The sequence below is a fragment of the Physeter macrocephalus genome, chromosome 12, assembly GCF_002837175.3.
Source record: "Physeter macrocephalus isolate SW-GA chromosome 12, ASM283717v5, whole genome shotgun sequence".
Lineage (NCBI taxonomy): Eukaryota > Metazoa > Chordata > Mammalia > Artiodactyla > Physeteridae > Physeter > Physeter macrocephalus.
This window is the reverse complement of record NC_041225.1, coordinates 14,832,317-14,859,296: the sequence shown is the minus strand read 5'-3', so window position 1 is coordinate 14,859,296 and position 26,980 is coordinate 14,832,317. Positions and strand designations below refer to the sequence as shown.

Here is a 26,980-nt window from a genome sequence, read left to right as displayed (position 1 = left end):
GGCAAGAGATTGGAAGAAGGGCTAAAGGCAAAGATGGCTGTGAAAAGTGAGACATGAAACAGTTTAAACTAAGAATTAGGGATGAAGAGAAAGGTGTTTGGGAAAGATACTGAGGAGGGAAGAGAGAGGAGCTAAAATACTAGCTTGGATAAGTCGTTAAGTCCCCCTGAGCTTTATTTATTCATTCCACATTCAGCATTTACTGGGCACCTACTGTGTGACAGACACTATGTGCTAGGGGTGTAACAATGAACAAAACAGAGGTCTTTGCTCTCCTAACGCTTATATTAGAGAAGCTTATCTTTAAAATGGGATAACAGGGGCTTCCCTGGTGGCGCAGTAGTTAAGAATCTTCCTGCCAGTGCAGGGGACACGGGTTTGAGCCCTGGTCCGGGAAGATCCCACATGCCGTGGAGCAACTAAGCCTGTGCGCCACAACTACTGAGCCTGTGCTCTAGAGCCTGTGAGCTACAACTACTGAAGCCCGTGCACCTAGAGCCCGTGCTCCACAACAAGAGAAGCCGCCGCAATGAGAAACCCATGCACCGCAACGAAGAGTAACCCCCACTTGACACAACTAGAGAAAGCCCGCAGGCAGCAACAAAGACCCAATGCAGTCAAAAATAAATAAATGAAATAAATTTTAAAAAATAAAAAATAAAATGGGATAACAATACTTTGATGCAAATGGACATTGCTAATCATAAAACTAGCCAAACAGACCCAAATGGCTCTTCTTTATTATGCTAATACAGTAAATTTCAATTAATGATTTTACAATGTTAAGTTAACCTTGCATTCTAGAATAAATACCACTTAGTCATGATGTACTGTCATTTTTATATGCCCTGGATTCTACTTGTTAACATTTTATATTGAGTTTCTGCATTCATTCATGAAGGCCTTGTATTTTTCTTATAATACTCTTATCAGGTTTTGATATTGAAGTTATCTAGCAGTCATAAAATGATTTGGGAAATGTTTCTTTTTCAATTCTCTAGAAAGATTTTATAATACTGGTATTATTTCTTACTTAAATGCAGAAATTTATCAGTGAAGCAACCTGAGGGTTTATTCTGTGAAAAGGTTTTAATTACATATTCAACTTCTTTAGTAGATATTTTGGTAGTATTACTAAGATTTTCTATTCATCTTGTGTAAATTGAGTACATTTTATTTTTCAAGGAACTAATTTTATCTAAATTTTCAAATTTATTCGCATAAAGATGTTCATAGTATCTTCATAGTATCTTTTTAATTTCTGTAGACTCTGTAGTGATTAGTTTTCTTCCCTGTTTTATTGTTGTTGTTTTCCTTCTCTTTCTCTTTTCTTAATCAGTCTTGCTTGGAATTTACCCATTTAATTAACTTTTCCAAAGAACCAAGTTTTGGTTTATTGATTTTATCTACTGTATGTCTGTTTATTATTCACTGTCTTCTGTTCTTTATTATTTCCTTACCTCTATTTTTCTTGGGTTTAATTTGTTATTCTTCTTCTGGCTTCTTAGGTTGGAAACTTCAGTAATTAATTTTCAACTTTTCTAAACTATGCATTTAAAGTCATAAATTTCCCTCTAAACACTGCTTTAGCTGCAGCCCACAGTCATATTTTATTATCATTCAAAATATTTTAAGATTTCCATTGTAATATTTTCTTTGACCCTTAGGTTACATAGAAGTATGTGATTTAATTTGCAAACATTTGGAGATTTTTAGTTATTTTTCTGTCATTTGAGTTTTTTTAAAAATTGATATATAATTGACATATACCATTGTATTAGTTTTAGATTGTCACTGAGTTTTTTGTTTTGTTTTTTTTTGTGGTACGCAGGCCTCTCACTGTTGTGGCCTCTCCCGTTGCAGAGCACAGGCTCTGGACACGCAGGCTCAGCGGCCATGGCTCACGGGCCCAGCCGCTCCGCGGCATGTGGGATCTTCCCGGACCGGGGCACAAACCCGTGTCCCCTGCACTGGCAGGCGGATTCTCAACCACTGCACCACCAGGGAAGCCCTGTCACTGAGTTTTAATGTAATTCCAAGTCATCAGACTATACACTACATGATTTCAATCCTTTGACATTTGTTGACAATTGCTTTATGGTCCATTATGATTCATTTTGGTTAATGTTATACGTGCACTTGGAAGAGAGGTGTATTATCTAGTTGGATACAGCATTCTACAAATATATTTTTAATTAGGTAAAGGTGGTTAAGGTTTGTCGATTATATAGCTCTCCTTCAGTGCTAACAATTTTTACTTTATACGTTGTAAAGCTATGTTATTAGGTGTCTACACATTAGGGATAATTTTTTTCTATTGAATTGATCCTTTCATTATTATAAGATGTATTTATCTATTAAATTACTTTTGACCTTAAAGTCTTCTCTGCCTGATACAACTATAGCTGCATCACCTTTGTTTTGGTCAAGGTTAACATGGAATACTGTTTTCCAATCTTTCACTTGCAACCTACCTATGCTGTTTTAAATGGCCCCCAAACACACTGCTGAAATGCTGTGTAGTGTTCCCAAGCACAAGAAGGCTGTGATGTGCCCTTATGGAGAAAATAAGTGTGTTAGATTTCTTCAGGCATGAATTATAGGGCTGTTGGCTGTGAGTTCAATGTTAATGAATCAGTAACATACATTAAATAAGGTATCTTTAAACAGAAACACACATAAACAAGGACATGTATTACTCAGGTTTCAAAAAAAATTGTGACCAGAGCCTCACAGGAACCTAGCTGTGTTTTTTCCCTAGAAGCCATGGTTTAGTATTCACCTATTCAGTATTTGCAGCAACTTTATGGAACATAACCACTGCAAATAATGAGAATTGACTATATATTATAAATTCTTAAATATATATTTTGCTTTACACAATCAAGTGTTCTCTAAAGACATTTAGAAAAGAAGAAATAGGCTTTTCTATTTACCCAAATACTGGTGCTCTTCATTCCTTCTTGAAAATACAGGTTTCCTGTGGGCTCATTTCCTTCTTGCCTAACGGACTTCCTTTAGCAAATTCCTCAGCATTTGTTTGACAAATTTTCTCAGCTTTTGTTTATCTGAAAATGTCTTTATTCTACTTTAATTTCTGAAAGATACTTTTGCTGTACACAGAATTCTGGGTTGATAGATTTTTTTTCTTTCAACTCTTTTATGATGTCACTGCATTATCTTCTGACCTGTATTTTTTCTAACAAGATGTCAACTTTAACTTGAATTGTTGTTTGCCTGTACATATGTTTCTTTATTTCCCTGACTGCTTTTAAGATTTTCTATTATTTTTAGTTTTCAGCAGTTTAACTCTGATGCATCTATGTGTAGTTTTCCTTATATTTATTGTCTGCAGTTACCTGAGGTTCTTGGACCAGTGAATTGATAACTTTTTTAGATCTCAATTTAAAAATGTATTGAAATATTTCTTGTGCTCCATTCTCTCTCTCCTCTCCTTCTGGGACTTCAATTACACATATGCTATAACTTATGACCATGTCCCAAATCTTTCTTACATTTTGTTCTGTTCTTTTCATTCTTTTTTTCTTTTTGTGCATGAGTTTGAAAGTTTTTCATTGCTCAGTCTTTGGGTTGACTGATCTTTTCCTCTATTGTATCCAGTCTTGTGTTAAACCATCCAGTTTTTTTTCTTTTCAAATATTGTGTTTTTTAGTTTCAGAATTTCCATTTTGGTCAGTATTAGTTTCCATTTCTCTGCTTAAGATTCCTCTCTAATCGGGCTTCCCTGGTGGCGCAGTGGTTGAGAATCCTCCTGCCGACGCAGGGGACACGGGTTCGTGCCCCGGTCCGGGAAGATCCCACATGCCGCGGAGCGGCTGGGCCCGTGAGCCATGGCTGCTGAGACTGTGCGTCCGGAGACTGTGCTCTGCAATGGGAGAGGCCACAACAGTGAGAGGCCCGCGTACCACAAAAAAAAACAACAACAACAAAAAACATTCCTCTCTAATCAAGCAATCTGCCCATCTCTCTAACATATTGAAAATAGTTGTTTTATAGCTCTGGTTTGCTAATTCTCACATCTGGGTCATCTAGACTTCCAATGATTATTTTTTCTCTTTATTATAAGACATTTTCACCTTTTTGAAGCTATATATTGAACCAGATTTAGAAAGTCCTCAGCCATTATTCCATCAGATATGATATTTTGCAGTTGTAGAATGTTCATTTGGTTATTTTCTACATTTGAATTCTCTTAAAATATGCCATGTTTTTTCCATTTCATCCATCTTTTCTTCTATTTTCTTCAACATATTAATCATATTATTCAGAAATCCTTGTCAGCTTACTCTACTATCTGGCTCAGATTTGGCTCTGCTTTTACTGACTTTCACTGCTTAATTATTATTTATTTTCCCCTACTTTTTTTTGCATTTCTAGTCATTTTTTAAAAATTACTAGATATTGTAGATAATACATTTAGAGACTTTGGATTATGTGGTCATCCTTTAAAGAGTGTTGAATTTTGTTCTATTATACAGTTAAATGATCTTGTTCCTGTTCAGGTCTGATTTTAGGCTTTGTTTGAAAAGATTTACTTCCGTTTTGTCTGTATTCCAAGATCACAGTTCTTAATATTAGGGTGTTTTCCTTACTCCTAGGGCATGGGTCTTATGTGATCTCCAACTAAATGCCTGAAGCATTCACCAAGGTCTCTTTACTCCAGCTAGGCACAAACTTGAATATTTTTCCAGGATTCTGTGGCCTCCAGAATCTTTTAAGCTCTCAGCCTCCCAGCAGGCACTTTCTGCCAGGCCTTCTGGAATCATGCTCTGTGTAGCCCAGGAGTCCATTTAGATTTCTGAAGTTGTCTCTCTGCAACTCTCTTCTATCTCTCCACTCTCTCCACAAGTACCAGCAGCCTTAGCAAGTCCAGAATTTGATCTCTGCCTCCTCAGCCCAGTGAGACTGCTGCTCCCTGTTTGGGATTCCTGCACCACCACCCATAAATTAACTCCAGAAAGAGGGTCTGGGTAAATGCAGGACTCAGCTCGTGCCTCCCTGTATTAACGATATCAGCCCTGCTTGGTTGATGTTCAATGAGTTCAAACAGCCATTTTGTATATTTTGTCCAGATTTTACAGTGTTTATGGTAGGAAGGGTAAGTCCAATACCAGTCACTTTTGTCATTCTCAGCACTGGAAATCAATGGAAATTCTAGAATCCTTGCATCTATATTCTTTAGCATTTTTTTCCCAGGATACAGTGTAAAAGTATGGGAACAGCATTTGAAGAGTCTAAATAGTTGATTTTTTTCCTTTTTTCTTCCTATGAATTGGGCTTGTTTATACTATCAAGTTTTCTTTCCATTTTACAAAGGCTATTATTAACATCCACTCCAGCAGGAAAAGAATGCATGCTTTTGCCTCCAATTTTTAAAGAATATTTATAAAAGGAGTAAATAAATATGCAAATAAACAATCCAAATAACTTTCTTTTTACACATCAACACTGACATTAAAGGCATGATCCTTATTTTCTTTTTTTTTTAATTTTTTAATAAATTTATTTATTTTTGGCTACGTTGGGTCTTTGTTGCTGCACGTGGGCTTTCTCTAGTTGTGGCAAGTGGGGGCTACTCTTCGTTGTGGTGCGCGGGCTTCTCATTGCAGTGGCTTCCCTTGTTGCGGAGCACAGGCTCTAGGTGTGTGGGCTCAGTAGTTGTGGCTCACGGACTCTAGAGTGCAGGCTCAGTAGTTGTGGCGCACGGGCTCAGTTGCTCCGCAGCATGTGGGATCTTCCCGGACCAGGGCTCAAACCTGTGTCCCCTGCGTTGGCAGGCATATTCTTAACCACCATGCCACCAGGGAAGCCCATGATCCTTATTTTCTTTTTTTTTTTAAATTTATTTATTTAATTTGTTTATTTTTGGCTACGTTGGGTCTTTGTTGCTGCACGTGGGCTTTTTCTAGTTGCGGCGGGCAGGGGCTACTCTTGGTTGCAGTGCGTGGGCTTCTCACTGTGGTGGCTTCTCTTGTTGCGGAGCACAGGCTCTAGGCATGTGGGCTTCAGTAGTTGTGGCACGTGGGCTCAGTAGTTGTGGCTCATGGGATCTAGAGCACGGGCTCAGTAGTTGTGGCGCACGGGCTCAGTTGCTCCGCGGCATGTGGGATCTTCCCAGACCAGGGCTCGAACCCGTGTCCCCAGCGTTGGCAGGCGGATTCTTAACCACTGCACCACCAGGGAAGCCCGATCCTTATTTTCTAACATCTGTTTATTTAGCTTTTCCGATCTGTTTTGTTTCCCCAACTAGCTTATAAATTACCTGAGAGCAGAGATTATGGCTTCTACTTCTTTACATCTCTCATGGGATCTCACACTTGCTACTATACACAATAAATAAATGTTGACTAATTGTACTGTTACTGCCATTTGTTTTTATCTATATATGACTTTATTCTGAGTCAAACATTAAAACTGTTGGTGACATAATATCTGAAAGAAAGAAAGGAAGGAAGGGAGCATACTCAGCGACATTTTCTCTACTTATGGACACAGCAAGTTCCTGCAGTTGGTGGGTAAGCTTATCCAAAAGATTGTGTTCCTCCTCTTTCTTCTGATTGTAACTCCCAACAGGGGCAGGTTCATCAGCCTATGAGAGAATATAAGTCTATTTCACTAAAAAAATAAAAATAAAAATTTCAGTTTCCGATTACATTTATTTTAAAAGTAAAAAACTCCAATAAGTGCTATAAGACAAAGCAAATATTGCTATGAGACTATGCCTACCTTAGAGAAATAAGTTTAAAAGAAATGTAGATTATTATGTGGAATGCACACCAAATGACAAAATAAATGTATACCTCCTGTTTTTTTGTTTTGTTTTCTTGCTTGGTATTGCAGTCCCTCTATAGTCAGTAAGGGACAGGTTCCAGACAGAGGACCGGCTTTGGAGGCAAAAACACAAGTGCCAAGTCCAAGTTCTGCCACATACTGGCAGTGAGACACTGGGAAAGCTGCTTCACCTTTGGAAGCCTCAGTTTCCTCATTTGTGAAACAGGAATAGTTAGGTTTTCAAATTTAGGGTCAGTCTGCCTCTGGAATTACAGTTTTGTGTCACTGGAGAAATGCAGAAGAGACACTCAGTGACCACTTGTCTCAGACGCAGTAAAGGAGATTCACATGCAGGCAGGCAGATGACTTTCAAATGCTTTCCACCCTAAATGCTCTGGGAGTCTCTGGCCCGGACACCTAGCTGAAGCTCAGGCTCATATTAAAAGAGGAAATGCGGATGGGAACTGCCCAGAGTAAATTCTAGTTTGCCCTGTTTCTGCAGAGTCACCAATATCAGGGCTGCCATGTGATATAAGAAGTTTCTCTACCACTTACCCTCAGGGCCAGATTATGTACTCTCCCCACAATGTAATTAAAATGAAAACAATTCTAAACTGTAAAACATAAAACTTTCGCAATGCAAAAATAAAAATAGCTCCTTCCAGGTTTTTCTGAGTCCTCAATGCTGAGTGAGTTCATTAAAGCTGAACTTTTACCAGGATTTGGAGCCCTGGCTTTTCTGCTCCCAAGCACATTCAGTAAGCCCATCGGGCAGGTCAGCACTGACCACAGTTACACTTCATAACTTACATGAACCCAGGAACTTACCCCCTCCAATGAACTTCCACTTAACAAAATATTTGGGTAAAAACGTAATTTTTTTAACATGATTAACCATAATACTTACTTTGCTTAATTTCTGAAGAGCATTTTTATTTTCATCTATTGCCTGTTTTAATTGGATACATCTATATTTTAAAAAAAGAAAGAAACAAAATATTGATGTTTTAGTTGTCAGAATGAAAAGCTATTTTATAAAATCATACATAAGTCTTTAAGCAGGTAAGGCAATTTCTGTTGCATGAAAGATGTTTAAAACTTCACATGCAAATGCCTTTCCATCCATTAGCTTGGGTGGTGCTCATAGTCAAGATCTCAGGTGTGAGGTATGATAACCAGAACTCAGAAAACTTCAGTGACTCTGGGCTTCAGTGTCCTATCTCTAAAATAAAGAAAGCACTGGACTTTAAAAATGCGTCTCCAGCTCTAAAATTCCATAAACCTAGGATGCAACCAAGACAACAAAACTAATAATGTTAATAACAGCTAAAATGTATTTTTTGTGTCACAAATACTGCTAAGCAGTTTACAAGCATCACCTCATTTGAGTCTCATAACAACCCTCACTCCAGTTGAAGAAAATGAGGTTCTGAAAAGTGACCAGAGCTAGTCAGAGGGAGAGTAACCATATGAAGGCAGAGTTTAGGATTCTACAGCTGGCCTCTCCCCCCAACAGCACACTTGCCTTGTGAACATGGCCCATCCATATGGGTACAGTGTTTTAGATATTTCATGGACAGCTCATATAATTTGGCTTAAGTCTGAGACACCCAAATTAGAAGTATAAAAACGACTGAGTGTGGGGTTAGTGGAGGCAAACTATTATATATAGAATGGATAAACAACAAGGTCCTACAGCATAGCACAGGGAACTATATTCAGTATCCTGACATAAACCGTAAAGGAAAAGAATATAAAGAAGAATGTATATATAGGTATAACTGAATCGATTTGCTGTACGGCAGAAATTAACACAACACTGTAACTCAACTGTACTTCAATTTTTAAAAAAGAGAGAAAAAAATGACTGAAAACAGGCAACAGCTAGTTATGAGTTTTCAAAAATCAAATGTTTTCTCCACCAATAACCTGGAAAAGTCATTACTATTTTATGCTGAGCTACTTTTTTTTCTTCCAGAGACTCATAAAATGAAATAAGCAGTGAAAAGGGGGACAAAAATCCTTTGTGAAAGAGGCAGAAAAGAGAAGTAGAAACATCAACCTGCAGCTGACCCTGCTAGTTATCTACCCCGAAGCCCTTCTGCCACCCTCCTCCTTGCTGGCATGCTTGGCCTCCCACTGACACGCAAGTGCTCAGCCTCCACTGCAGGTAGGGTGCGTGTATGGCCCAGCGCTGGCCAATGATACATAAAAGAAATGTGTTGGGCAGTTCCTCCCATTTTACTCTCCCTGATGGAGCAGGTAAAGAACCATCATCCTTCCTGCTTTTAGGCAGTGGTGACTGGGGACTTTGTAATGGTATGCAGGGCTGTCACCGACAAGCTGAAGATGACACAGCAAAACAACAGGAAGGGCTGGTCCCTGAGACCTATATACACAACAGTAGAAGAACCCATGGCAACTCTCTGGAATAATCAGCTTAGTCCCTCATTCTTAAAAAAAAAAAAAAGATAATCCAAGGACCATTGGGCATAATGAAGAAAACTAGCAACATGGAAGATAAAATTTAAGACTAACCAAAAGTAAACAAATTAAAAAAATCTGAGCCCAGAGGAACCAAAGACAACTCAGAGAACAGAAAAGAACTTAAAAAAAACCACAACTCCCAATCATGGAAGTATTAATGAGATAACCTAAAAACAGGAACACAATGCTAGAAAAAAGAAAAATTAAAGAACAAGGAAAAACACTTGTAAATTAACAATACAGCTGCTGAAATAAAGCATCCACGGAAAAGTTAAAAGAAAAAGTTGGCTGCTCTCGCCTTCTGAGATGGCCCACACTCTGTGGAGTGTGTTTCTCTCTAAATAAATCCACTTCTTACCTATCACTTTGTCTCTCACCGAATTCTTCCTGGGATGAGACATCAAAAACCTGAGCTTCATTAAGTCCTGAGACCAGGTGTGTGATCTCAGTTAAAAGACCGTGGGTTCAAGTCCCAATCTGGGTTTTGGCTGGGTCTGAGACCCGGCCCATGGGTTCAAATCCCAATCTGAGTTGCACAGTTTCAGAAGGTTTGAGGAAAAGGCACACTAAGAAAGGCTTGTGCAAGCTCAGGATTGGCTAAGATAAGACTGAATTTAGGGACTTCCCTGGCAGTCCAGTGGTTAAGACTCCGCACTTCTACTGCAGGGGGCACGGGTTCGATCCCTGGTCAGGGAATTAAGATCCCGCAAGCCAAAAAAAAAAAAAAAAAAGTGTCAAGAGAACCTCTAAGGCATAAACAAAAAAACAAAGAAACAAAAACTAGTGGGGAGAGACCCAGAAGAAAATTCCAGGAGGTTCAATACCTGACTCAAAGGTGTTTCAGGCAGAAACAAACAGAAGTAAAAAAATTATCTGTTAGTAAAACAAACTCTCCCAGAGCTCATGAGAGACAAGAGTTTTCAAACTGAAAAGACCCCCTGAGTGTTGAGAATTAAAACAACACCTAAATACACCATGACGACATTTCAAAACACCAAGGCTGAGGAGAAAAGCCTCAAACAGAGATCAATTACAAAGGAATGACCATGAAACTTGTCAGCATCACTGGGTGTAAAGGAACCAGACAATGTCTTCAAAGGTTTAAGTAGAAAAATTTTATACTCCATATCTACCCAATTATTAATCAAACATAAGAGCTGAATGTTGTTTTCAGACATGCAAATATCAATGTGTATTTTAAAATGACTGTGAGGGGATCTTTTTATACACAGAGAAGACTATTACTTGGGTATAAAAATAATTATTAGCTTATTAAAATAAAATTTAAAAATCTAGTTTTCCCCGGGACTTCAATTCAGCATATAACTCTTATTCTATTTTAAAATCTAGTAAAGCAAGTACAATTACCTTCCCTTTTTCTTTCATTATTGTTTAATTAATTCAACTTGAGCTAAATTCCTCAAATAATCAATCCTACTAATGAAGGTAGTTAATTAAATTCCCACATCTTAAAATTCATTTAAATTTTATTTTGCTTTGAAGCACTCTGAATGCCTGACTTAAGTAAAATTTTTTCAAATGTTCTAATGAATCATTTAAACTAACAGTACAAATCTCACATCCATTTGAATGTTATAAATTCTTTAAATACCCAAAGTATACAGATTATTTTACTGATGTCCTAAACTTAATACAAAAGTAATAATAGTCTAATTTGATTTAGTTCATCATGTCTATGTAATTTTAAACTCTAGTTAATTTTAAACTCTCCCAAGGATTAAAAAGAAAATTCAAAACAAAACAAAAAACAATCATCCATCATGAGGACAGTGTTCCCATCTCAAGAGAGCTAAGGTCACCATCCCATGCAAGGCAGAATCGCTAACACACAGAGACTTCTGACAGGTCACAGGATCTGGGGCTACATAGGCCAAGGACTTACCATAATTTGGCCTAAGCCACTGATGTTCACTCTGAGCTGTTTTTATAGTTGCTGTCACCACAGCAAGTCCATAACCTTCAGGCTTAGGTTGTTTGCTCTTAGATCCAAATTATACCATGACATAATTCTTGCATTTGATTCAAATGGACCAAAGGCTGCAACTCCACTGAGACTGAGTGAAGCTCCTTCTCTTGCTTAACTAAATTCTGCATTTCTTGGACAAGTTTCTAGAAACATACAGCTCACCAAAACTGAATCAAAAAGAGCTAGATAATTTGAACAGACCAATCACTAGAAATGAAATAGAATCTATAATTTTAAAAACTCCCTGCAAACAAAAGTCCAGAACCAAATGGCTTCACGGGGGAGTTCTACCAAGCATACAAAAAAGAACTATACTGATCCTTCTCAAACTCTTCCAAAAGATTGAAGAGGAGGGAACACTCCCAAAGTCATTCTATGAAACCACCATCATCCTGATACCAAAATGAGACAAGGATAACACCAAAAAAGAAAATTACTGGCCAACATCTTTGATGAATATAGATACAAAAATTCTTAACAAAATATTAGCAAACAGAATCCAACAACACATAAAGAAGATCATACACCACAATCAAGTTGTCAGGGTCACACAGATGGTTCAACATATGCAAATCAATGTGATACACCACAACAACAAAAGAAAAGACAAAAACCACATGATCATCTCAATCGATGCAGAAAAAGCATTTGATAAATTTCAACATTCATTCATGATAAAAACTCTTACCAAGGAATTTCCCTGGTGGTGCAGTGGTTAAGAATCTGCCTGCCAATGCAGGGGACATGGGTTCGATCCCTGGTCTAGGAAGATCCCACATGCCGCGGAGCAACTAAGCCCGTGCACCACAACTACTGAGCCTGAGCTCTAGAACCTGCGAGCCACAACTACTGAGCCCATGAGCTGCAACTAGTGAGCCCACATGCCACAACTACTGAGCCTGTGTGCTGCAACTACCGAAGCCTGCGCGCCTACAGCCTGTGCTCCACAAAAGGAGAAGCCACCACAATGAGAAGCCCACGCACTGCAACAAAGAGTAGCCCCCCACTCACCGCAACTAGAGAATGCCCGCACGCAGCAACGAAGACCCAACGCTGCCAAAAGTAAATAATAAATAAATAAAATTTTAAAAAAACAAAAAAAACCCCTCTTACCAAAATGGGTATAGAGGGAACATATCTCAACATAATAAAAGCTACTTATGACAAACCCACAGCCAACATAATACTCAATGGTGAAAAGCTGACAGCCTTCCCACTAAAATCTGGAACAAGACAAGGATGCCCACTCTCACCACTTCTATTCAACATAGTATTAGAAGTCCTAGCCAAAACAATGAGACAAGAAAAAGAAATAAAACATATCCAGATTGAAAGAGAAGAGGTAAAACTGTCATTATATGCAGATGACATGATATTATATATAGAAAACCTTTGAAGACTCCACACAAGAACTACTAGAACTGGGCTTCCCTGGTGGCGCAGTGGTTGAGAGTCCGCCTGCCGATGCAGGGGACGCAGGTTCATGCCCCGGTCTGGGAAGATCCCACATGCCGCAGAGTGGCTGGGCCCATGAGCCATGGCCGCTGAGCCTGCGTGTCCAGAGCCTGTGCTCCACAACAGGAGAGGCCACAACAGTGAGAGGCCCGCATACCGCAAAAAAACAAAACAAAACAAAAAAACTACTAGAACTGATAAAGAAATTCAGCAAGGTAGCAGGATACGAGATTAACATACAGAAATCGGTTGTATTTCTTTACACTAATGATGAAATATCAGAAATGGAAAGTGAAAAAAATATACATATATACACATATCAGAAAGGGAAAGTAAAAAAAAAAAAAAATCCCTTTTAAAATCACATCAAAAGGGACTCCCCTGGCGGTGCAGTGGTTAAGAATCCGCTTGCCAATGCAGGGCACACGGGTTCGAGCCCTGGTCCAGGAAGATCCCACATGCCGCGGAGCAACTAAGCCCATGCGCCACAACTACTGAGCCTGCGCTCTAGAGCCCATGAGCCACAACTACTGAGCCCACGTGCCACAACTACTGAAGCTCATGCGCCTAGAGCCCGAGCTCTGCAGCAAGAGAAGCCACCGCGATAAGAAGCCTGCACATCGCAACAAAGAGTAGCCCCCGCTTGCCACAACTAGAGAAAGCCCACGTACACCAATGAAGACCCAACAACGAAGACCCGATGCAGCCAAAAATATATAAATAAATTTATTTTTTTTTAAATCACATCAAAAAAATAATAAAATACTTAGGAATAAATCTGAGTAAGGAGGTGAAAGACTTATCCAGAGAACTATAAAACACTGATAAAGGAAACTGAAGATGATTCAAAGAAATAGAAAAAATTAATATTATTAATTGGACTGGAAGAATTAATATTGGATTAATTGGATTGGAAGAATTAATATTATTAAAATGACCATACTACCCAAAGCAATCTACAGATTTAATGCAATTCCTATCAAATTACCCACGACGTTGTTCACAAAACTAGAACAAGTAATCCTAAAATGTATATGGAACCATAAAAGACCCAGAATTGCCAAAGCAATCCTGAGGAAAAAGAACAAAGCAGGAGGCTTAACCCTCCCAGACTTCAGACAATAATACAAAGCTACAGTAATCAAAACAGCATGGTACTGGCACAAAAACAGACATATAGGTCAATGGAACAGAATAGAGAGCCCAGAAATAAACCCACACACCTACGGTCAATTAATCTTCAACAAAGGAGGCAAGAATATACAATGGAGAAAAGACTGTCTCTTCAGCAAGTGGTATTGGGAAAGCTGGACAGCTGAGTGTAAATCAATGAAGTTAGAACATACACTCACAATGTACACAAAAATAAACTCAAAATGGCTTAAAGACTTAAATATAAGACATAGAACCACAAAACTCCTGGAAGAGAACATAGGCAAAACATTATCTGACATAAATTGTAGCAATGTTTTCTTAGGTCAGTCTCCCAAGGCAATAGAAATAAAAGCAAAAATAAACAAATGGGACCTAATCAAACTTACAAGCTTTTCCACAGAAAAGGAAACCACAAACAAAAGAAAAAGACAACCTATGGACTGGGAGAAAATATTTGCAAATGATGCAGCCAACAAGGGCTTAATTTCCAAAATATACATACAGCTCATACAACTCAGTAACAAAAAAACAAACAACCCAATCAAAAAATAGGCAGAAAACCTAAATAGACATTTTTCCAAAGAAGATATACAGATGGCCAATAGGCACATGAAAACATGTTCAAAATCACTAATTATTAGAGAAATGCAAATCAAAACTACAATGAGGTACCACCTCACACTGATCAGAATGGTCATTATTAAAAAGTCTACAAAAAAACAAATGCTGGAGAGGGTATGGAGAAAAGGGAACCCTCCTACACTGTTGATGGGAATGTAAATTGGTGCAGCCACTATGGAAAACAGTATGGAGGTTCATCAAAAAAGTAAAAATAAACCTGCCCTATGATCCAGCAATCCCACTCCTGGGCATATATCCGGATAAAACTCTAATTCGAAAAGATACGTGCATCCCTTTGTTCACAGCAGCACTATTTACAATAGCCAAGACATGGAAGCAACCTAAATGTCCATCAACAGATGAATGGATACAGAAGATGTTATGTATATATATATATATATATGTGTGTGTGTGTGTGCATACACACACACATGCACACACACACACAGTGGAACACTACTCAGCCACAAAAAAGAATGAAATACTGCCATTTGCAGCAACATGGATGAACCCAGAGATTATCATATTAAGTAAGTCAGAAAGAGAAAGAAAAATACCATATGATAACACTTATATGTGGAATCTAAAATATGACACAAATGAACTTATCAATGAAACAGAAACTGACTCACAGCCATAGAGAACAGACTTGTGGTTGCCAAGGGAGGGATGGGGGTGTGGGGGAGGGATCGATTGGGAGTTTGGGACTAGCAGATGCAAACTATTATATATAGGATGGATAAACAACAAGGTCCTACTGCATAGCACAGGGAACTATATTCAATATCCTGTGATAAACCATAATGGAAAGAATATGAAACAGAACATATATATATATGCACACATACACATACATGTATAACTGAACTACTTTGCTGTACACCAGAAACTAACACAACATTGTAAGTCAACTATGTTTGAATTTAATTAATTAATTAATTAAATATATCTATAAATTCTGCCTTTATCTTAAAACATTTTTATTGCCTTCCCACTTTAATGTCTTATAGCTAAGTACTATTAGACATTTTAACTAACCACTGTGAACCTTAATTTTCTCATCTATATTAATGAGTATCTCACAATGTTATTATAAAAATTAATTAAGAAAAAGTTTTTAGAGCATGGACCACACTGCTTGGTACATGCAGAGTACAAAATAAATGTAAGCTGCCCCTTTTTAACATTTGTAATTCTCTATTTAATCTTATCATTCCAACATTTAGACTAGGTAGACATAGATAATTGTAAGAAATATTGTAAAATACATTTTGGAAAATTTCATTCATTGTTAACCTCAATATTACTTCCCATTATTATTTTGTCTTTTTAGAAATGTTATCAGTTAAAAAAAGAAATAATTCCTCAATTTCTATGCTGTAAATACTGCTCACTGAAATGTAAGTACAGTCCCTACAAAGCTAACATAATTTCGTATGCTTTACCTTTGGTAAATATCCCGCCTTTTACTGGCTTCTAGAGCTCCTTTCAATCGACTCTCAGACAGCAAATCAGCAACCTACAATAAATGGAAGCTGTTTAAAATATCATATTGTTAAATACCATATAAACTTAGGAAATAAAATTTTAATTCTTTTTTCCCAATATTTTATAATGAATACTTTTAAATATACAATAAAGTTGAAAGAACTTTATAGTGAACATCCAAATACCCACCACCTAGATTCTACCATTAACATTTCACAATACTTTTATGACCCATCTATTCATCAATTCATCTTATTTTTTATGTATTTCAAAGTAAACTACAATCATCAATACATTTCCCTTTAATACACCATGGGTATCACTACCTAGAGTTCAATATTTGGTGTAAAATTTACATACAAATGAAATGCACAAATTTTAAGTATACATTTACTGAGTTTTGGCAAATGCATACACCCATGTAATCCAAACCCCTATCAACGTACAGAAAGTTAGCATTATTCCAGAAAGTATGTACTCGTTTGTGTAATCATTTCATAAGGATGTTTTTGAGATACTTCCATATTGTTGTGTGTATCATTAGTTTATTCCTTCTTACTGCTGAGCAGTATCCATTGTATGAATAAACCACAAATTTTTTAATCCTCATTCTTATATCTTATATTGTGTTTTAGTAATTTCCAAACACTACGTGTAACTTTGCCAACATACCCACAAAAGAGGCACATACATCTTTTGCATTCTATAGATACTGTGGAGAAGATAAAGTGTATGAAAAAAGAGACATAAAAATTCTCTACTCTTGCCATTTTGCATCTGTCTGTTATTTACAAAATTCACACACATGGTAACAGAGTCGGTCATCACAGGCATGACCCAGATGGGCTCTTGATCACTTGCCCCATGGATACCAAGTTGGAAATCTGTTCCATTTTTTGCTTCAGGTGTCTTCCGTGGGGCCAGGGAAGAATGAGCTCACACTACCTACAGAGTCCTTCACAGACATGCAGGCTAGCAAGAGGCTCCAGAGCCAGTTTGTCTCCGACTTGAATAATCCTGGCAATAGTTTACTTTGTTACATCTTTGTAAGAATAATAATTTTTTTAGTTTACTTCTACAATATTTCCTGGTTCTCTCAATGTCCCACTAAATTTAAACTTAAATACAAAACCATATTAAGCATCTGGCCAAAGCTTAGCTTTGGCCAGATGCTTAAAATTCATTTGTATGCTTAATGTGGTTTTGTATTTAATTTTAAATCAGTCAATGTCTCATCAAGTTTTATTTTTATTTCTACCAGAAGAGTATTCTATTTTGTTGTACCACTATAATTCCAATAGAGTCCATTAAGAAACATTTATCCATCCCATCTTTTGTACTTTTTAAGTGAAAGTCCAAAAGTGGATAAAATATGAGCATTCAGTACATCTCTTACCTGCTAAAGTTTATAAAATAATTCTATTTAGTGGAACAATAGTTGGTAATAGATCAAATGAAAAATAAAAAGTAAAATTAGCAAAGTAAAATAGGAATTTCAGAAAATAAATGAACCCATTAATTACTACTTACTTTTTTCTTAAAAAAATTTTTTTTCTTGGCCATGCCACGTGGCCTGTGGGATCCTAGTTCCCCGACCAGGGATTGAACCAGGGTCCTCAGCAGTGAAAGTGTGGAGTCCCAACAACTGGACCACCAGATAATTCCCTTTCTTAATTTTTTTTTAAAGATTTTTTTTTAACGTGGACCATTTTTAAAGTCTTAATTGAATTTGTTACAGTATTGCTTCTGTTTTATGTTCTGTTTTTTTGGCCCCCAAGCATGTGGGATCTTAGTTACCAGACCAGGGGTTGAACCCACACCCCCTGCACTGGAAGGCGAAGTCTTAACCAATGGATCGCCAGGGAAGTCTCCCCGCCCCAACCCCAAATTATGAAAATATCAAAAAGTATGAAGCGAAACATAATAATCATTAGCATTCTGCCACATAGAGTTACCATGCTGGCATGTTTCCTCCCATCTTTTTTTCTATATATATTACATATAAAATTTTAAATTGAAATACTGTATATTCAATTTTATATTCTTTTTCTAACTTGACATTTTATCACAAATATTTTCCCTAACATGTTAAAATCTCCTTAAAATTTTAATCTCAGTATTATATCCCAACATGTTATTTATCCATTCCCCTACTACTGATCATTTAAGTTGCATCCAGCCTTTTGTATTGTAAGTAATACTATGATGAATACCTCCATACCTCAACCTGTGTCTCAATTTTTTATTATTATGTACGGTAAATTCCTGGAAATGTAATTCCCAGCTTAGGAGCATGAATACTTGCTACATCTTGTCAAATCGCTTTCCAGAAATGCTGTGCCTTATACCCTGCAGCAGTGTAAGTGCCTGTTTCATCACAGCCTCCCCAACACCGGGTATTGTGATATTTTAAGTGTTTGTGATCTCTTACTTCCTTTGCAATTACTTAATTATCTTTTAAGTTAACTTTTCTCATATTTGTGTGTTACTAGTATTTCTCCTTTACTAGTATTTCTCCTTTCTCAAGTCCTTTGCTCATTTGTCAGGTATTATTTTTCTTATACATTAGACTATTCCTTGACACCTATTTCGCTTGGATTAATGCGAAGCAAAAACACTCGATAGCTCCACTGGATGAGGGATAAAGGAAAGGGGGCATGGAGAGTGGAGGAGAGTGATGTTGGGCGCAGAGGTGGTTGGAATAATTATTGTTAAAAGTTTAGATTTGGAGGTGAGATGGGTTAAGGGAGTTGTTAGGTTGGAGATGGAGCCGTTAGGGTGAGGTGCGGGGGAGGGCAGCACTTAGTCGATGGTCCCGATTTTCTAGCCTCCCCGGGGTTGGGTTGGGAGTGTGAAGGATTAGAATCAGTTTGGTGCTGGGATCAGTTTGATGCTGGGGGTGGGGTAGGTTACAACTTGGAAAGGGATGTGGGTTGCGTAGGCTCCCAGGGTTAGGGTGCACCCCAGAGCTCGCCCGCCGCCAGAGCCCAGGTCCCCCACTGGACAGCCAGATGATACCTGCTGCTTCAGCTCCTGATTGCGACGCTGCAGGGACTGGAGGGGATCGCGCTGCCGCCTCGCCAGCATCTCCTTCGCCTAGGCGCAGAGCTCACGCCGGTCGCCAGGGAAACCAAGACGGCGGCACCGGAAGGTGACGCCATCACCGCGCGCCCGCCTCGCAGCCCGATTGCCTGGTGCGGGAAGAGTGTGCGGATGATTCTCCCTCGAGGAAGCCGCTCCGCCAGCCCGCAGGTCCTGAGCTCACTGCCCAGCTACTCACCTTTTTATCGCCAGTCCCCAAGGAATGGGGTGGAGATGAGGAAGAATGCCCCGCGGCGTCCGAAACTACAAGTCCCATAATACTCAGTACTACCACGACATTCCTCCTGGGGTACTTGGTGTTTTGGCACTTGTTTCCTGACACCAGTTTTTCTAAACTAATCTTAAGATACAATTTAAGCATCATCTCAATGTCTTAAATTAACTGCAAGGATAGCCTTCCTATATGGCCTTAATGGGATACGTGGTTCTGGCGCATACGCTCACTTCAAAAAGGCAGTTTTTAATTCTTTGCCACTTGAGATACTGCTGAAGTATCACTTCATTGTAGTTTTGCACATTGTCCATCCTGAGTTCTGGGAGGATGGTGACTCTGTTCTACAGCAATTTTGTGAGCACCTAATTATGAGCTCCAGTTTACATCTCTCAGGGAGGTTGTAATAACATTTCCCCAAGTGGGACTCAGTCCTATAAATCCAATTCCCAAACTCTTTCCACTACACCGAATAAGAATGACGACCTGAGCTCACTTTTCAAAAGATGAACCACACTGATGTGTTCTTCAGTACAACACACAAGGTAATTCCACAGGCCCAACTGCCATGCTATTTGCGATACTCTTTTCTTCAATAGAGAGAAGTGACAAGCGCCCACCGCACTGAATTTTCACGGTGAACACACCTCCATGTAAGTAACATAACCCAGATTTGGATACAGAATGTGACCAGCACCCTAGTAGTCTTCCCCTCCTTCTAGTCCCTGCCCACCTCCACCCACTACACCAAAAGTAAACACTATCCCAATCTCTAACTGTAAAAATCTGTCTTGCCTCTTTTTGAACTGAATAATGGAATCACGCAGTGTACTGGCACCTTGTCAGGTTTCTTTCATTCAACCTGTTTGTGCAATGAATCTATATCATCGTGTGGGTTGTAGTCTGTTCATTCTCATTGCTCTCTGATGTTTCATTGTATGACATACTCTAATATACTCATCCATTGTCTTTTTTGTATCTCATCTTTACTTTGAATTAATTTCTCCATCATGGCTCATGATACTTAAAAGTTCACTTAAACAGCCATAGTTTTTCCCATTGAAAATCTAACAACAAATGAAGAAGTAGTAAGTACTATAAAGTATTTTTAGATGGATTAATAAATCGGTACTTCTAAGTGATCTTGTTAGAGGTAAGGAAAAAGAAAAAACTGCACTAAAGACAACCCGTCGTTTATGAAATCCTTATTTATTTTACATATGTCTATAAAAAATTTTTTTTTAATCTACTACTTTATAGAGATTTCCATATTTTAAATGGAAAAGTTACAGGGTCATGAAGATGGTACAATTCTATGTTGGTAAAAATAAACAAAATAAACCCCCTACACGTGTATATATGTATGAGGAAGGGTGCAAAAAAGGTTTATTACTCTTGTTCATCTCGGGTGGAAAGATGCTTTGATTTTATACATTTTTGTACACTATTCAGCGTGAGAAGCGTTTATTCCTTATGATTCCTGCATCAGTATCATCAATATCACCTGGGTGACTGTTAGAAATCCATATTCTCAGGCCTCACCACAGACCCACAGGATCAGCATCTAAACTTTAACAATACCCCAGTGTTTCATGTGCACATTCAAGTTTGAGAAATACCACTTAGGTATTCACCACGCTGTAAGGAATGAGATTACTCAGCTAGCTGCCTTCTTTTTCGTTAACTTACATTTCTTTTGACTTGTAATGCTCAGTATAGTCACTTTAGCACTAGTCACTGCTTCTGTTGTCATCCCTTGATGCCATTACGAAAATCACAGTAACCTACAAGACCGTTTTGAAGTGAGGTAGCCGAAACCAAAGCAAACCATGGCCATTGTTTCTCCCGAGAACAAGCTATTTCATAAAACTCGTTATGATTTTCTTCCATCAGTGTGTTACAATGTATATCAACTTTGTGTTACAATGTATATCAACTTTGTACCACTGTCTCACAGGAGATACTGAAAAAGAATTTAACAGCTTCGGAGAGACTCATAGTGTAGAACTAGTGGTTAACATGGAAAATGTAACATCTCCATGTAAGGCAATAGTTTCAGGGAAAAAAACCAAACACATTTAAGTAGGGCAAGGGGTCGACAGCTAGAGGAGAAACAGTGAGAGGCAATGTCGGGGGGAACTGTCCACCACGGGGCTGGGAACACATGGGCACAGTGTAAAGAGGCAGTAGGCAGAAAATGAGGGGCAGACTAGGTGGTATAGGGTGGCTGAAAACCGCATAAGGACTAGACAGGCCTCGGGGGTGAACAGCACAGGCCCAGAGGGGCAGGATGACAGAACACTGGGCTGAGACAGGACAGGGAGACGAGTGTGTCCGGGTGCTGCACATAAGTAATGGGAAAGGAGTCACATTGGAAAGACCAGGTCCACCAGGAACATGGCACAAGAACAGGCCCATACAGGCAGAAGTGGTCATAACCTAGATGCTTAACCAGGCCCATACCAACAGTCTGGAGGCACCGTGGATGTGCCATAAGAAGCCTACCTTGTCTCAAAGAGCCTCAACTCTTTGACCCTCAGTGATGAATGGTGACTCAGATACTTAAGCCACCTGCAGCCAAGAAGGAACGGAGCTCTAAAAACCAACATTTCAGTCTGTAAGTACTGCATTCACAGAATGCAAATAAAGTTGGAAGTAATAAAGCATAATGGCCCTACTAAAATGGAAAAAAAAAAAAAAGCTTTCTGTGGAAACAACTTTCCTGAATTTTCTTATGTTAATACGGAGCTGATCCTGAATTTACTGAGAAACAAAATTAATCTTTATAGGAATGAGCAAGGGCAGTGTTCTGGAAAACACCTCTGGAAAATCAAAAATAACCTGGGACTTGGTCACTCACTCTTGATTTTCAGAAACAGTTATCCCTCGGTATCATCAGAGGATATCATCCTGGAACCCCAGGAGCTGCCACGGATACCAAAATCCAAGGATGCTCAAGTGCCATAGTTGGCCCTTCCTATCCATGTTTCCGCATGCGCAGACTCAACCAGCCACGGATCGTAAGTGGACAGTGGTCCACTTACATATAGATTTATTGAAAAAGATCTACATGTAAGTGAACCTGTGCAATTCAAACCCATGTTCAAGGGTCAACTGTAGTTGGGATTTATCACTAAGGTCTATTCGATGAGGTTTCTCCTTCACATGTATACTCCATAATGACACAAATGAAATTTTTGTCAATAAAAACTTATACTTTGTGCTTGGAGTATGCTGTCAGCCTCAGATGTGTACAGGTCTTACAGACATTACCCTTACCTCAGTTATTTTTACATAGCCGTTTGCTTTCCAGAATAGGTCCAGCAAAACTACTAACCAAAGGGAATCATAATGGTTCCTAGACGAACTTTGCTTTGCAGTTGTACCAAGGAACTAGCATAGATTCTTTAGAAAACAAGATATCGGACCAAAAACAGTAATTATAAGTTTTGAGGATCCAAATCTCTTAATGCACTAAGCTGCATGGGAGGCAAGATACTCCTTTTCCTTTTAATAAAAGGTTCAAATATGTTTAATTTTTTTTATTTTAAAAATAAAATTGATTCATAAAGTGCAAGGAGAAACTATTTCTGTCCAGTTCTCTATATCCATCTTCAACAAGCTGTTGGAAACAGAAAAGAGAAATAAAACTTAGAAATACATAATGGTTAACTTCAAATTATTCTATCGTTTAGTTAAACCATGAACAACAAGATCTGGTGTTACAGATAAGAAAACTGAGACCCTGCAAATTTGCAGAGCTCTGATGAAAAAGCCAGGACTAGACTCAAGGCTCCTGACTTTCAAGCCATTGCCAGCCTGCCAAAGACCTAAGAATTTAGACTGGAGATGACAAAACATGAATGCAAAGATGTACTATGGTGCTACCAAGGATATTTTTAAAAATAAATTGATGTGGGGACGGGGGAAGGGTGTGGTAGGTACACCTCCACGGTCTTTTTTTTTCATTTTCTATTCCTTCCAGTATTTTCCATTTTGAAGTTTAATGTTGCCAAGGTGCAACGACTTTGCACGTGCTTAATACAGTCCCGTTAAACACACGCAGCGAACTGAACTACGACACCAAAATGTGAGTTATTAGGGAAAACAGAACTTCCTCCTCTTTCTGGTGCCTGGGGGGACAAGTCACCTCCTGTGGGCTCTACAAAGACCCTCCTGTCCCAAGATATCCGGCCGTCCCCGAAGTTTCCCCTTAGAGCGCCGCTGTAAGTACTGCTCACCGACTCCGGCAAAAGCCCGGCACCGCGGGCGGAGAGAGTGAGGCGAGCCTGGCTTCGGCTGGAGCCCCGCACCGGAGAGGCGAGGTGGCCGCACGGTGGCCGGCGGGGACCGACAGTGCGGGGATCTCAGGCCAGGTCCAGCTTCTTCTGCGTCGCCGCCAGCTTGTCTTGCAGCCTCTTCTTTCTCCAGTCCAGGTAGCGCCGCCGCAGCCGGTGTGCCTGCCAACCCACGAGCACTCCGGAGGCGAAGGCCACCAGCACCGACAGCTGCAACGTCCTCTCGGACACGTTCGCCATCGCGGCTCCCAGGCTTGCAGCGCGGCCTACGGCGCGGCGGCCGGGTCAAAACACTCAGCGCGTTTCGGGGCGGGACGCAGGCCGTGAGTGCCCGGCGCGCCCTGCAGCGCCGCTCTTGCAACTTCCAGATTCGTCGATCTCGCCTGCTGCTGAAGACTTGCCCCGCCCTTGGACAGCCCCACAGTTCCCTCCTCTGAACCCCTACCATACTTATTGTCTGGCATTCATCAGATGTTGCCTTGATTTATTATTATTAGCTAACTACGGTGGTGCGTTTTTCCAACCTCATGGTCAGCTCAACCTCTTTGTATTTTCTCTCAGCAGCAGAATGCGAGCCAAATGTGACTTTAAATTTTCTGGGAACCCATTAAAAAAAATGCAAACAGATGAAATTATTGTTAATAACGTATTTTACTTAGCTTAATATACATAAAGGATGTTATCTTTTCAACATGTAATCAGAAAAGCTATTAATGAGATCTTTTATTCTTTTTTTATACTAAGACGTTGAAATCTGGTGTAGATGTTATAATTAACAGCACATCTCAATTTGAACACTAAATTTTCGGTGGAGATACTTGATCAGTTTCTAGAATTCACAAAAGTTAGTTGAAAAATTAGATTCATATACCCACATTGTTACAAACACATGTAAAAATTTCTCCAATATCTGAGTTGAGAATCTTTTTAAAAATAAATAAATTTATTTATTTATTTATTTTTGGCCATTTTGGGTCTTCATTGCTGCACGTGGGCTTTCTCTAGTGAGCAGGGGCTACTCTTTGTTGCGGTGTGTGGGCTTCTCATTTTAGTGGCTTCTCTTGTTGGGGAGCATGGGCTCTAGGCACGCGGGCTTCAGTAGTTGTGGCACGCGGGCTCTAGAGCGCAGGCTCAGTAGTTGTGGCGCATGGGCTTAGTTGCTCCGCGGCATGTGGGATCTTCCTGGACCAGGGATCAAACCTGTGTCCCCTGCATTGGCAGGCGGATTCATAACCACTGTGTCACCAGGGAAGTCCGAGTATTGGTTTTTAAACTAAATTTTATTAAGTTGTTTTTAAAAATTCAGAAATCAGTTCTTCAGTCACACTAGTCACATAAGGGGCTAGTGGCTACCATATTGGACAGCAAGGTCTAGAGAGCCATTCTATTCCACAACTAACACTGCGTCAGAGTTGTGGGGATAGAGGGAAAACAAATTCTAATGATGAAATTCATTCTGGTCGACAGACCCTACGGTAACCCTCAACAATTTCCACTCCTGAAGTTCATGTCTTAAGTCCTTCCCCTAGAGTATGGGCTGAGCTGTGATTTGCTGGGAGGTAACTTCTTAACAGACTGAAGACTCCCGTTGTGGGCTTGATGAAGTAAGCAAGCATGTTGGAGAAGCTTATATAGTAAAGAACTATGGGTAGCCTCTAGGAACAGCAGCATGCCTCCAGCCAACAGCCAGCAAAAACCTAGAGCCCTCAGTCCTACAGCCACAAGGAAATTAACTTTGCCTGTAACATGAATAGGCTTGGAAGCAGATTCTTCCCCAGTGCAGCCTCCAGATGAGATTACAGCTTGGCTGATGCTTTGATTGTAACCTTGTGAGACCCTAACAGAGGACCCATGTGCCTGGACCCTTAACCCATGGAAAGTTGAGATTATAAATGTGTGTTGTGGTAATTTGTTACACAGCAATAGAAAACAGATACAGTCACAAAAGGGAGACCAGCACGTGGAGCCTGAACTCTTTTAGAGCGCGGGCCTGACCTAGCCTCTCTATAGATATCAGCAGATGGACTTTCACACTTGAGATGAAACCTATCGTATTACGGTGATGATAAAGACAGTATTGGGTCCAATGTGAATTCAAGTCTGCCATGCTTAATGATCATTTACTTAGCAAATATTTCTTGAATGTTGCAGTAGGTATTGGGAATGTAGAGGTGAATATGGCACAACAGCTGCCCTCAGACAGCTTAGTGCAGAGTGAAAGAGATGGAAAAAAATAATTATGACACACTCTGATGAATTGGAATATACAGTTAAGTATGTAACTTAGCCTTTAAAAAATAAAAAAACCCTCAGAAACCTTCTCTTTCTTTCATATTCCGTTCAATCTATTAGTCAATCCTGTAGGTTCTAGTGGAAGAAATCTTCACATATTGAGGTACAGGGAAGTCATTCTGGCTTATATGTGATGTGCCTTGAACTTTATGCTAACTAAAACATGTGTCTTATGGCCTGTCAAACATACATTATACATCTGCATTAACTATTAAAGAAATTGCCCACATCTAGTAATACAAAGGGATAAGTAGCAACCCACTGCAGTTGCCCACCTAGAGTACCCCCTGAGGGAAATTCAGGGGAAAAAAAATGGATGGGTCATTCTGTGATTTGAATAGATGGTCCCTAGGTAGTTAAGATGCATACCTCAGAAAGAATTTCAATGACCCCAGATTTTTGCATCTTCCCTTACATAGAAAGGCACTAAAACCATTAAATTGTGATGTGTTCTTTGTGATTGGCAGTCATCTTTTACCAAGATATATGCTTAACTACGTGTATTTCCTAGCCAAAAAAAAATCATGTATATATACTCCTCCCCCACCCCTTCAGAGCAGTCCCTCAGAGCTACTGAGAGGGTGTTTCCCAGGCTATAGTCCTCAGTTTGGCTCAAATAAAACTCTCTTCTATTCTTATTATAGATTGTTTATTGATTATTTGCATCAACATTTCTACTTTCAAAATATGACCAGAATTAAACTTCTTCTCACCTTACTGCTACCACTGCACCCAAGCTACCATCGTCTCTTACCTGAGATACTGCAATAGCCCCTATCAGTTTCCTGTGCTTCCATATCTGTCCACGACATTCTATTCTCAATACAGCAGCCAGAGTGAGCCTTTGAAATCAGAAGGTGGACCATGCAATGCCTCTGCTCCAACTCTGCAGTGCCCAAAGCCCCTGCATGATCAGCTCTCCTCTACCTCTTACATCTCACTGGCCTGCTCACTGTTTCATTTGTTTTTCGGCTCATTGGTCTTTTTTTTTTTTTAAGATATTTTTTTTCAATGTGGACCATTTTTAAAGTCTTTATTGAATTTGTTACAACATTGCTTCTGTTTTGGTTTTTTTTTTTTTTTTTTTTTTTG

At 39.3% G+C, this 26,980-nt stretch overlaps 2 protein-coding genes across 2 annotated transcripts in view; both read right to left on the bottom strand.

Annotated features, from left to right (window-relative positions):
• The window catches only part of NPHP1 (nephrocystin 1), a 106,214-nt gene extending 86,226 nt beyond the window's left edge, over positions 1 to 19,988 (bottom strand). Inside the window, 4 exon segments of the mRNA XM_024129833.3 lie at positions 6,486 to 6,610; positions 7,700 to 7,760; positions 15,943 to 16,016; positions 19,004 to 19,988. Of these exon segments, the coding sequence (XP_023985601.1) occupies positions 6,486 to 6,610; positions 7,700 to 7,760; positions 15,943 to 16,016; positions 19,004 to 19,072 (329 nt within the window). The 5' untranslated portion in view covers positions 19,073 to 19,988.
• A 2,834-nt stretch (positions 19,989 to 22,822) lies between these two features.
• MTLN (mitoregulin) lies at positions 22,823 to 23,889 on the bottom strand. Its single transcript, XM_024129804.3, has 2 exons — positions 23,540 to 23,889; positions 22,823 to 22,920 (listed from the first exon to the last, which is right to left on the bottom strand). The coding sequence occupies exon 1, from the start codon at positions 23,834 to 23,836 to the stop codon at positions 23,666 to 23,668; it is 171 nt and encodes a 56-aa protein (XP_023985572.2). The 5' UTR covers positions 23,837 to 23,889; the 3' UTR covers positions 22,823 to 22,920; positions 23,540 to 23,665.
• Between the last annotated feature and the right edge of the window lie 3,091 nt (positions 23,890 to 26,980).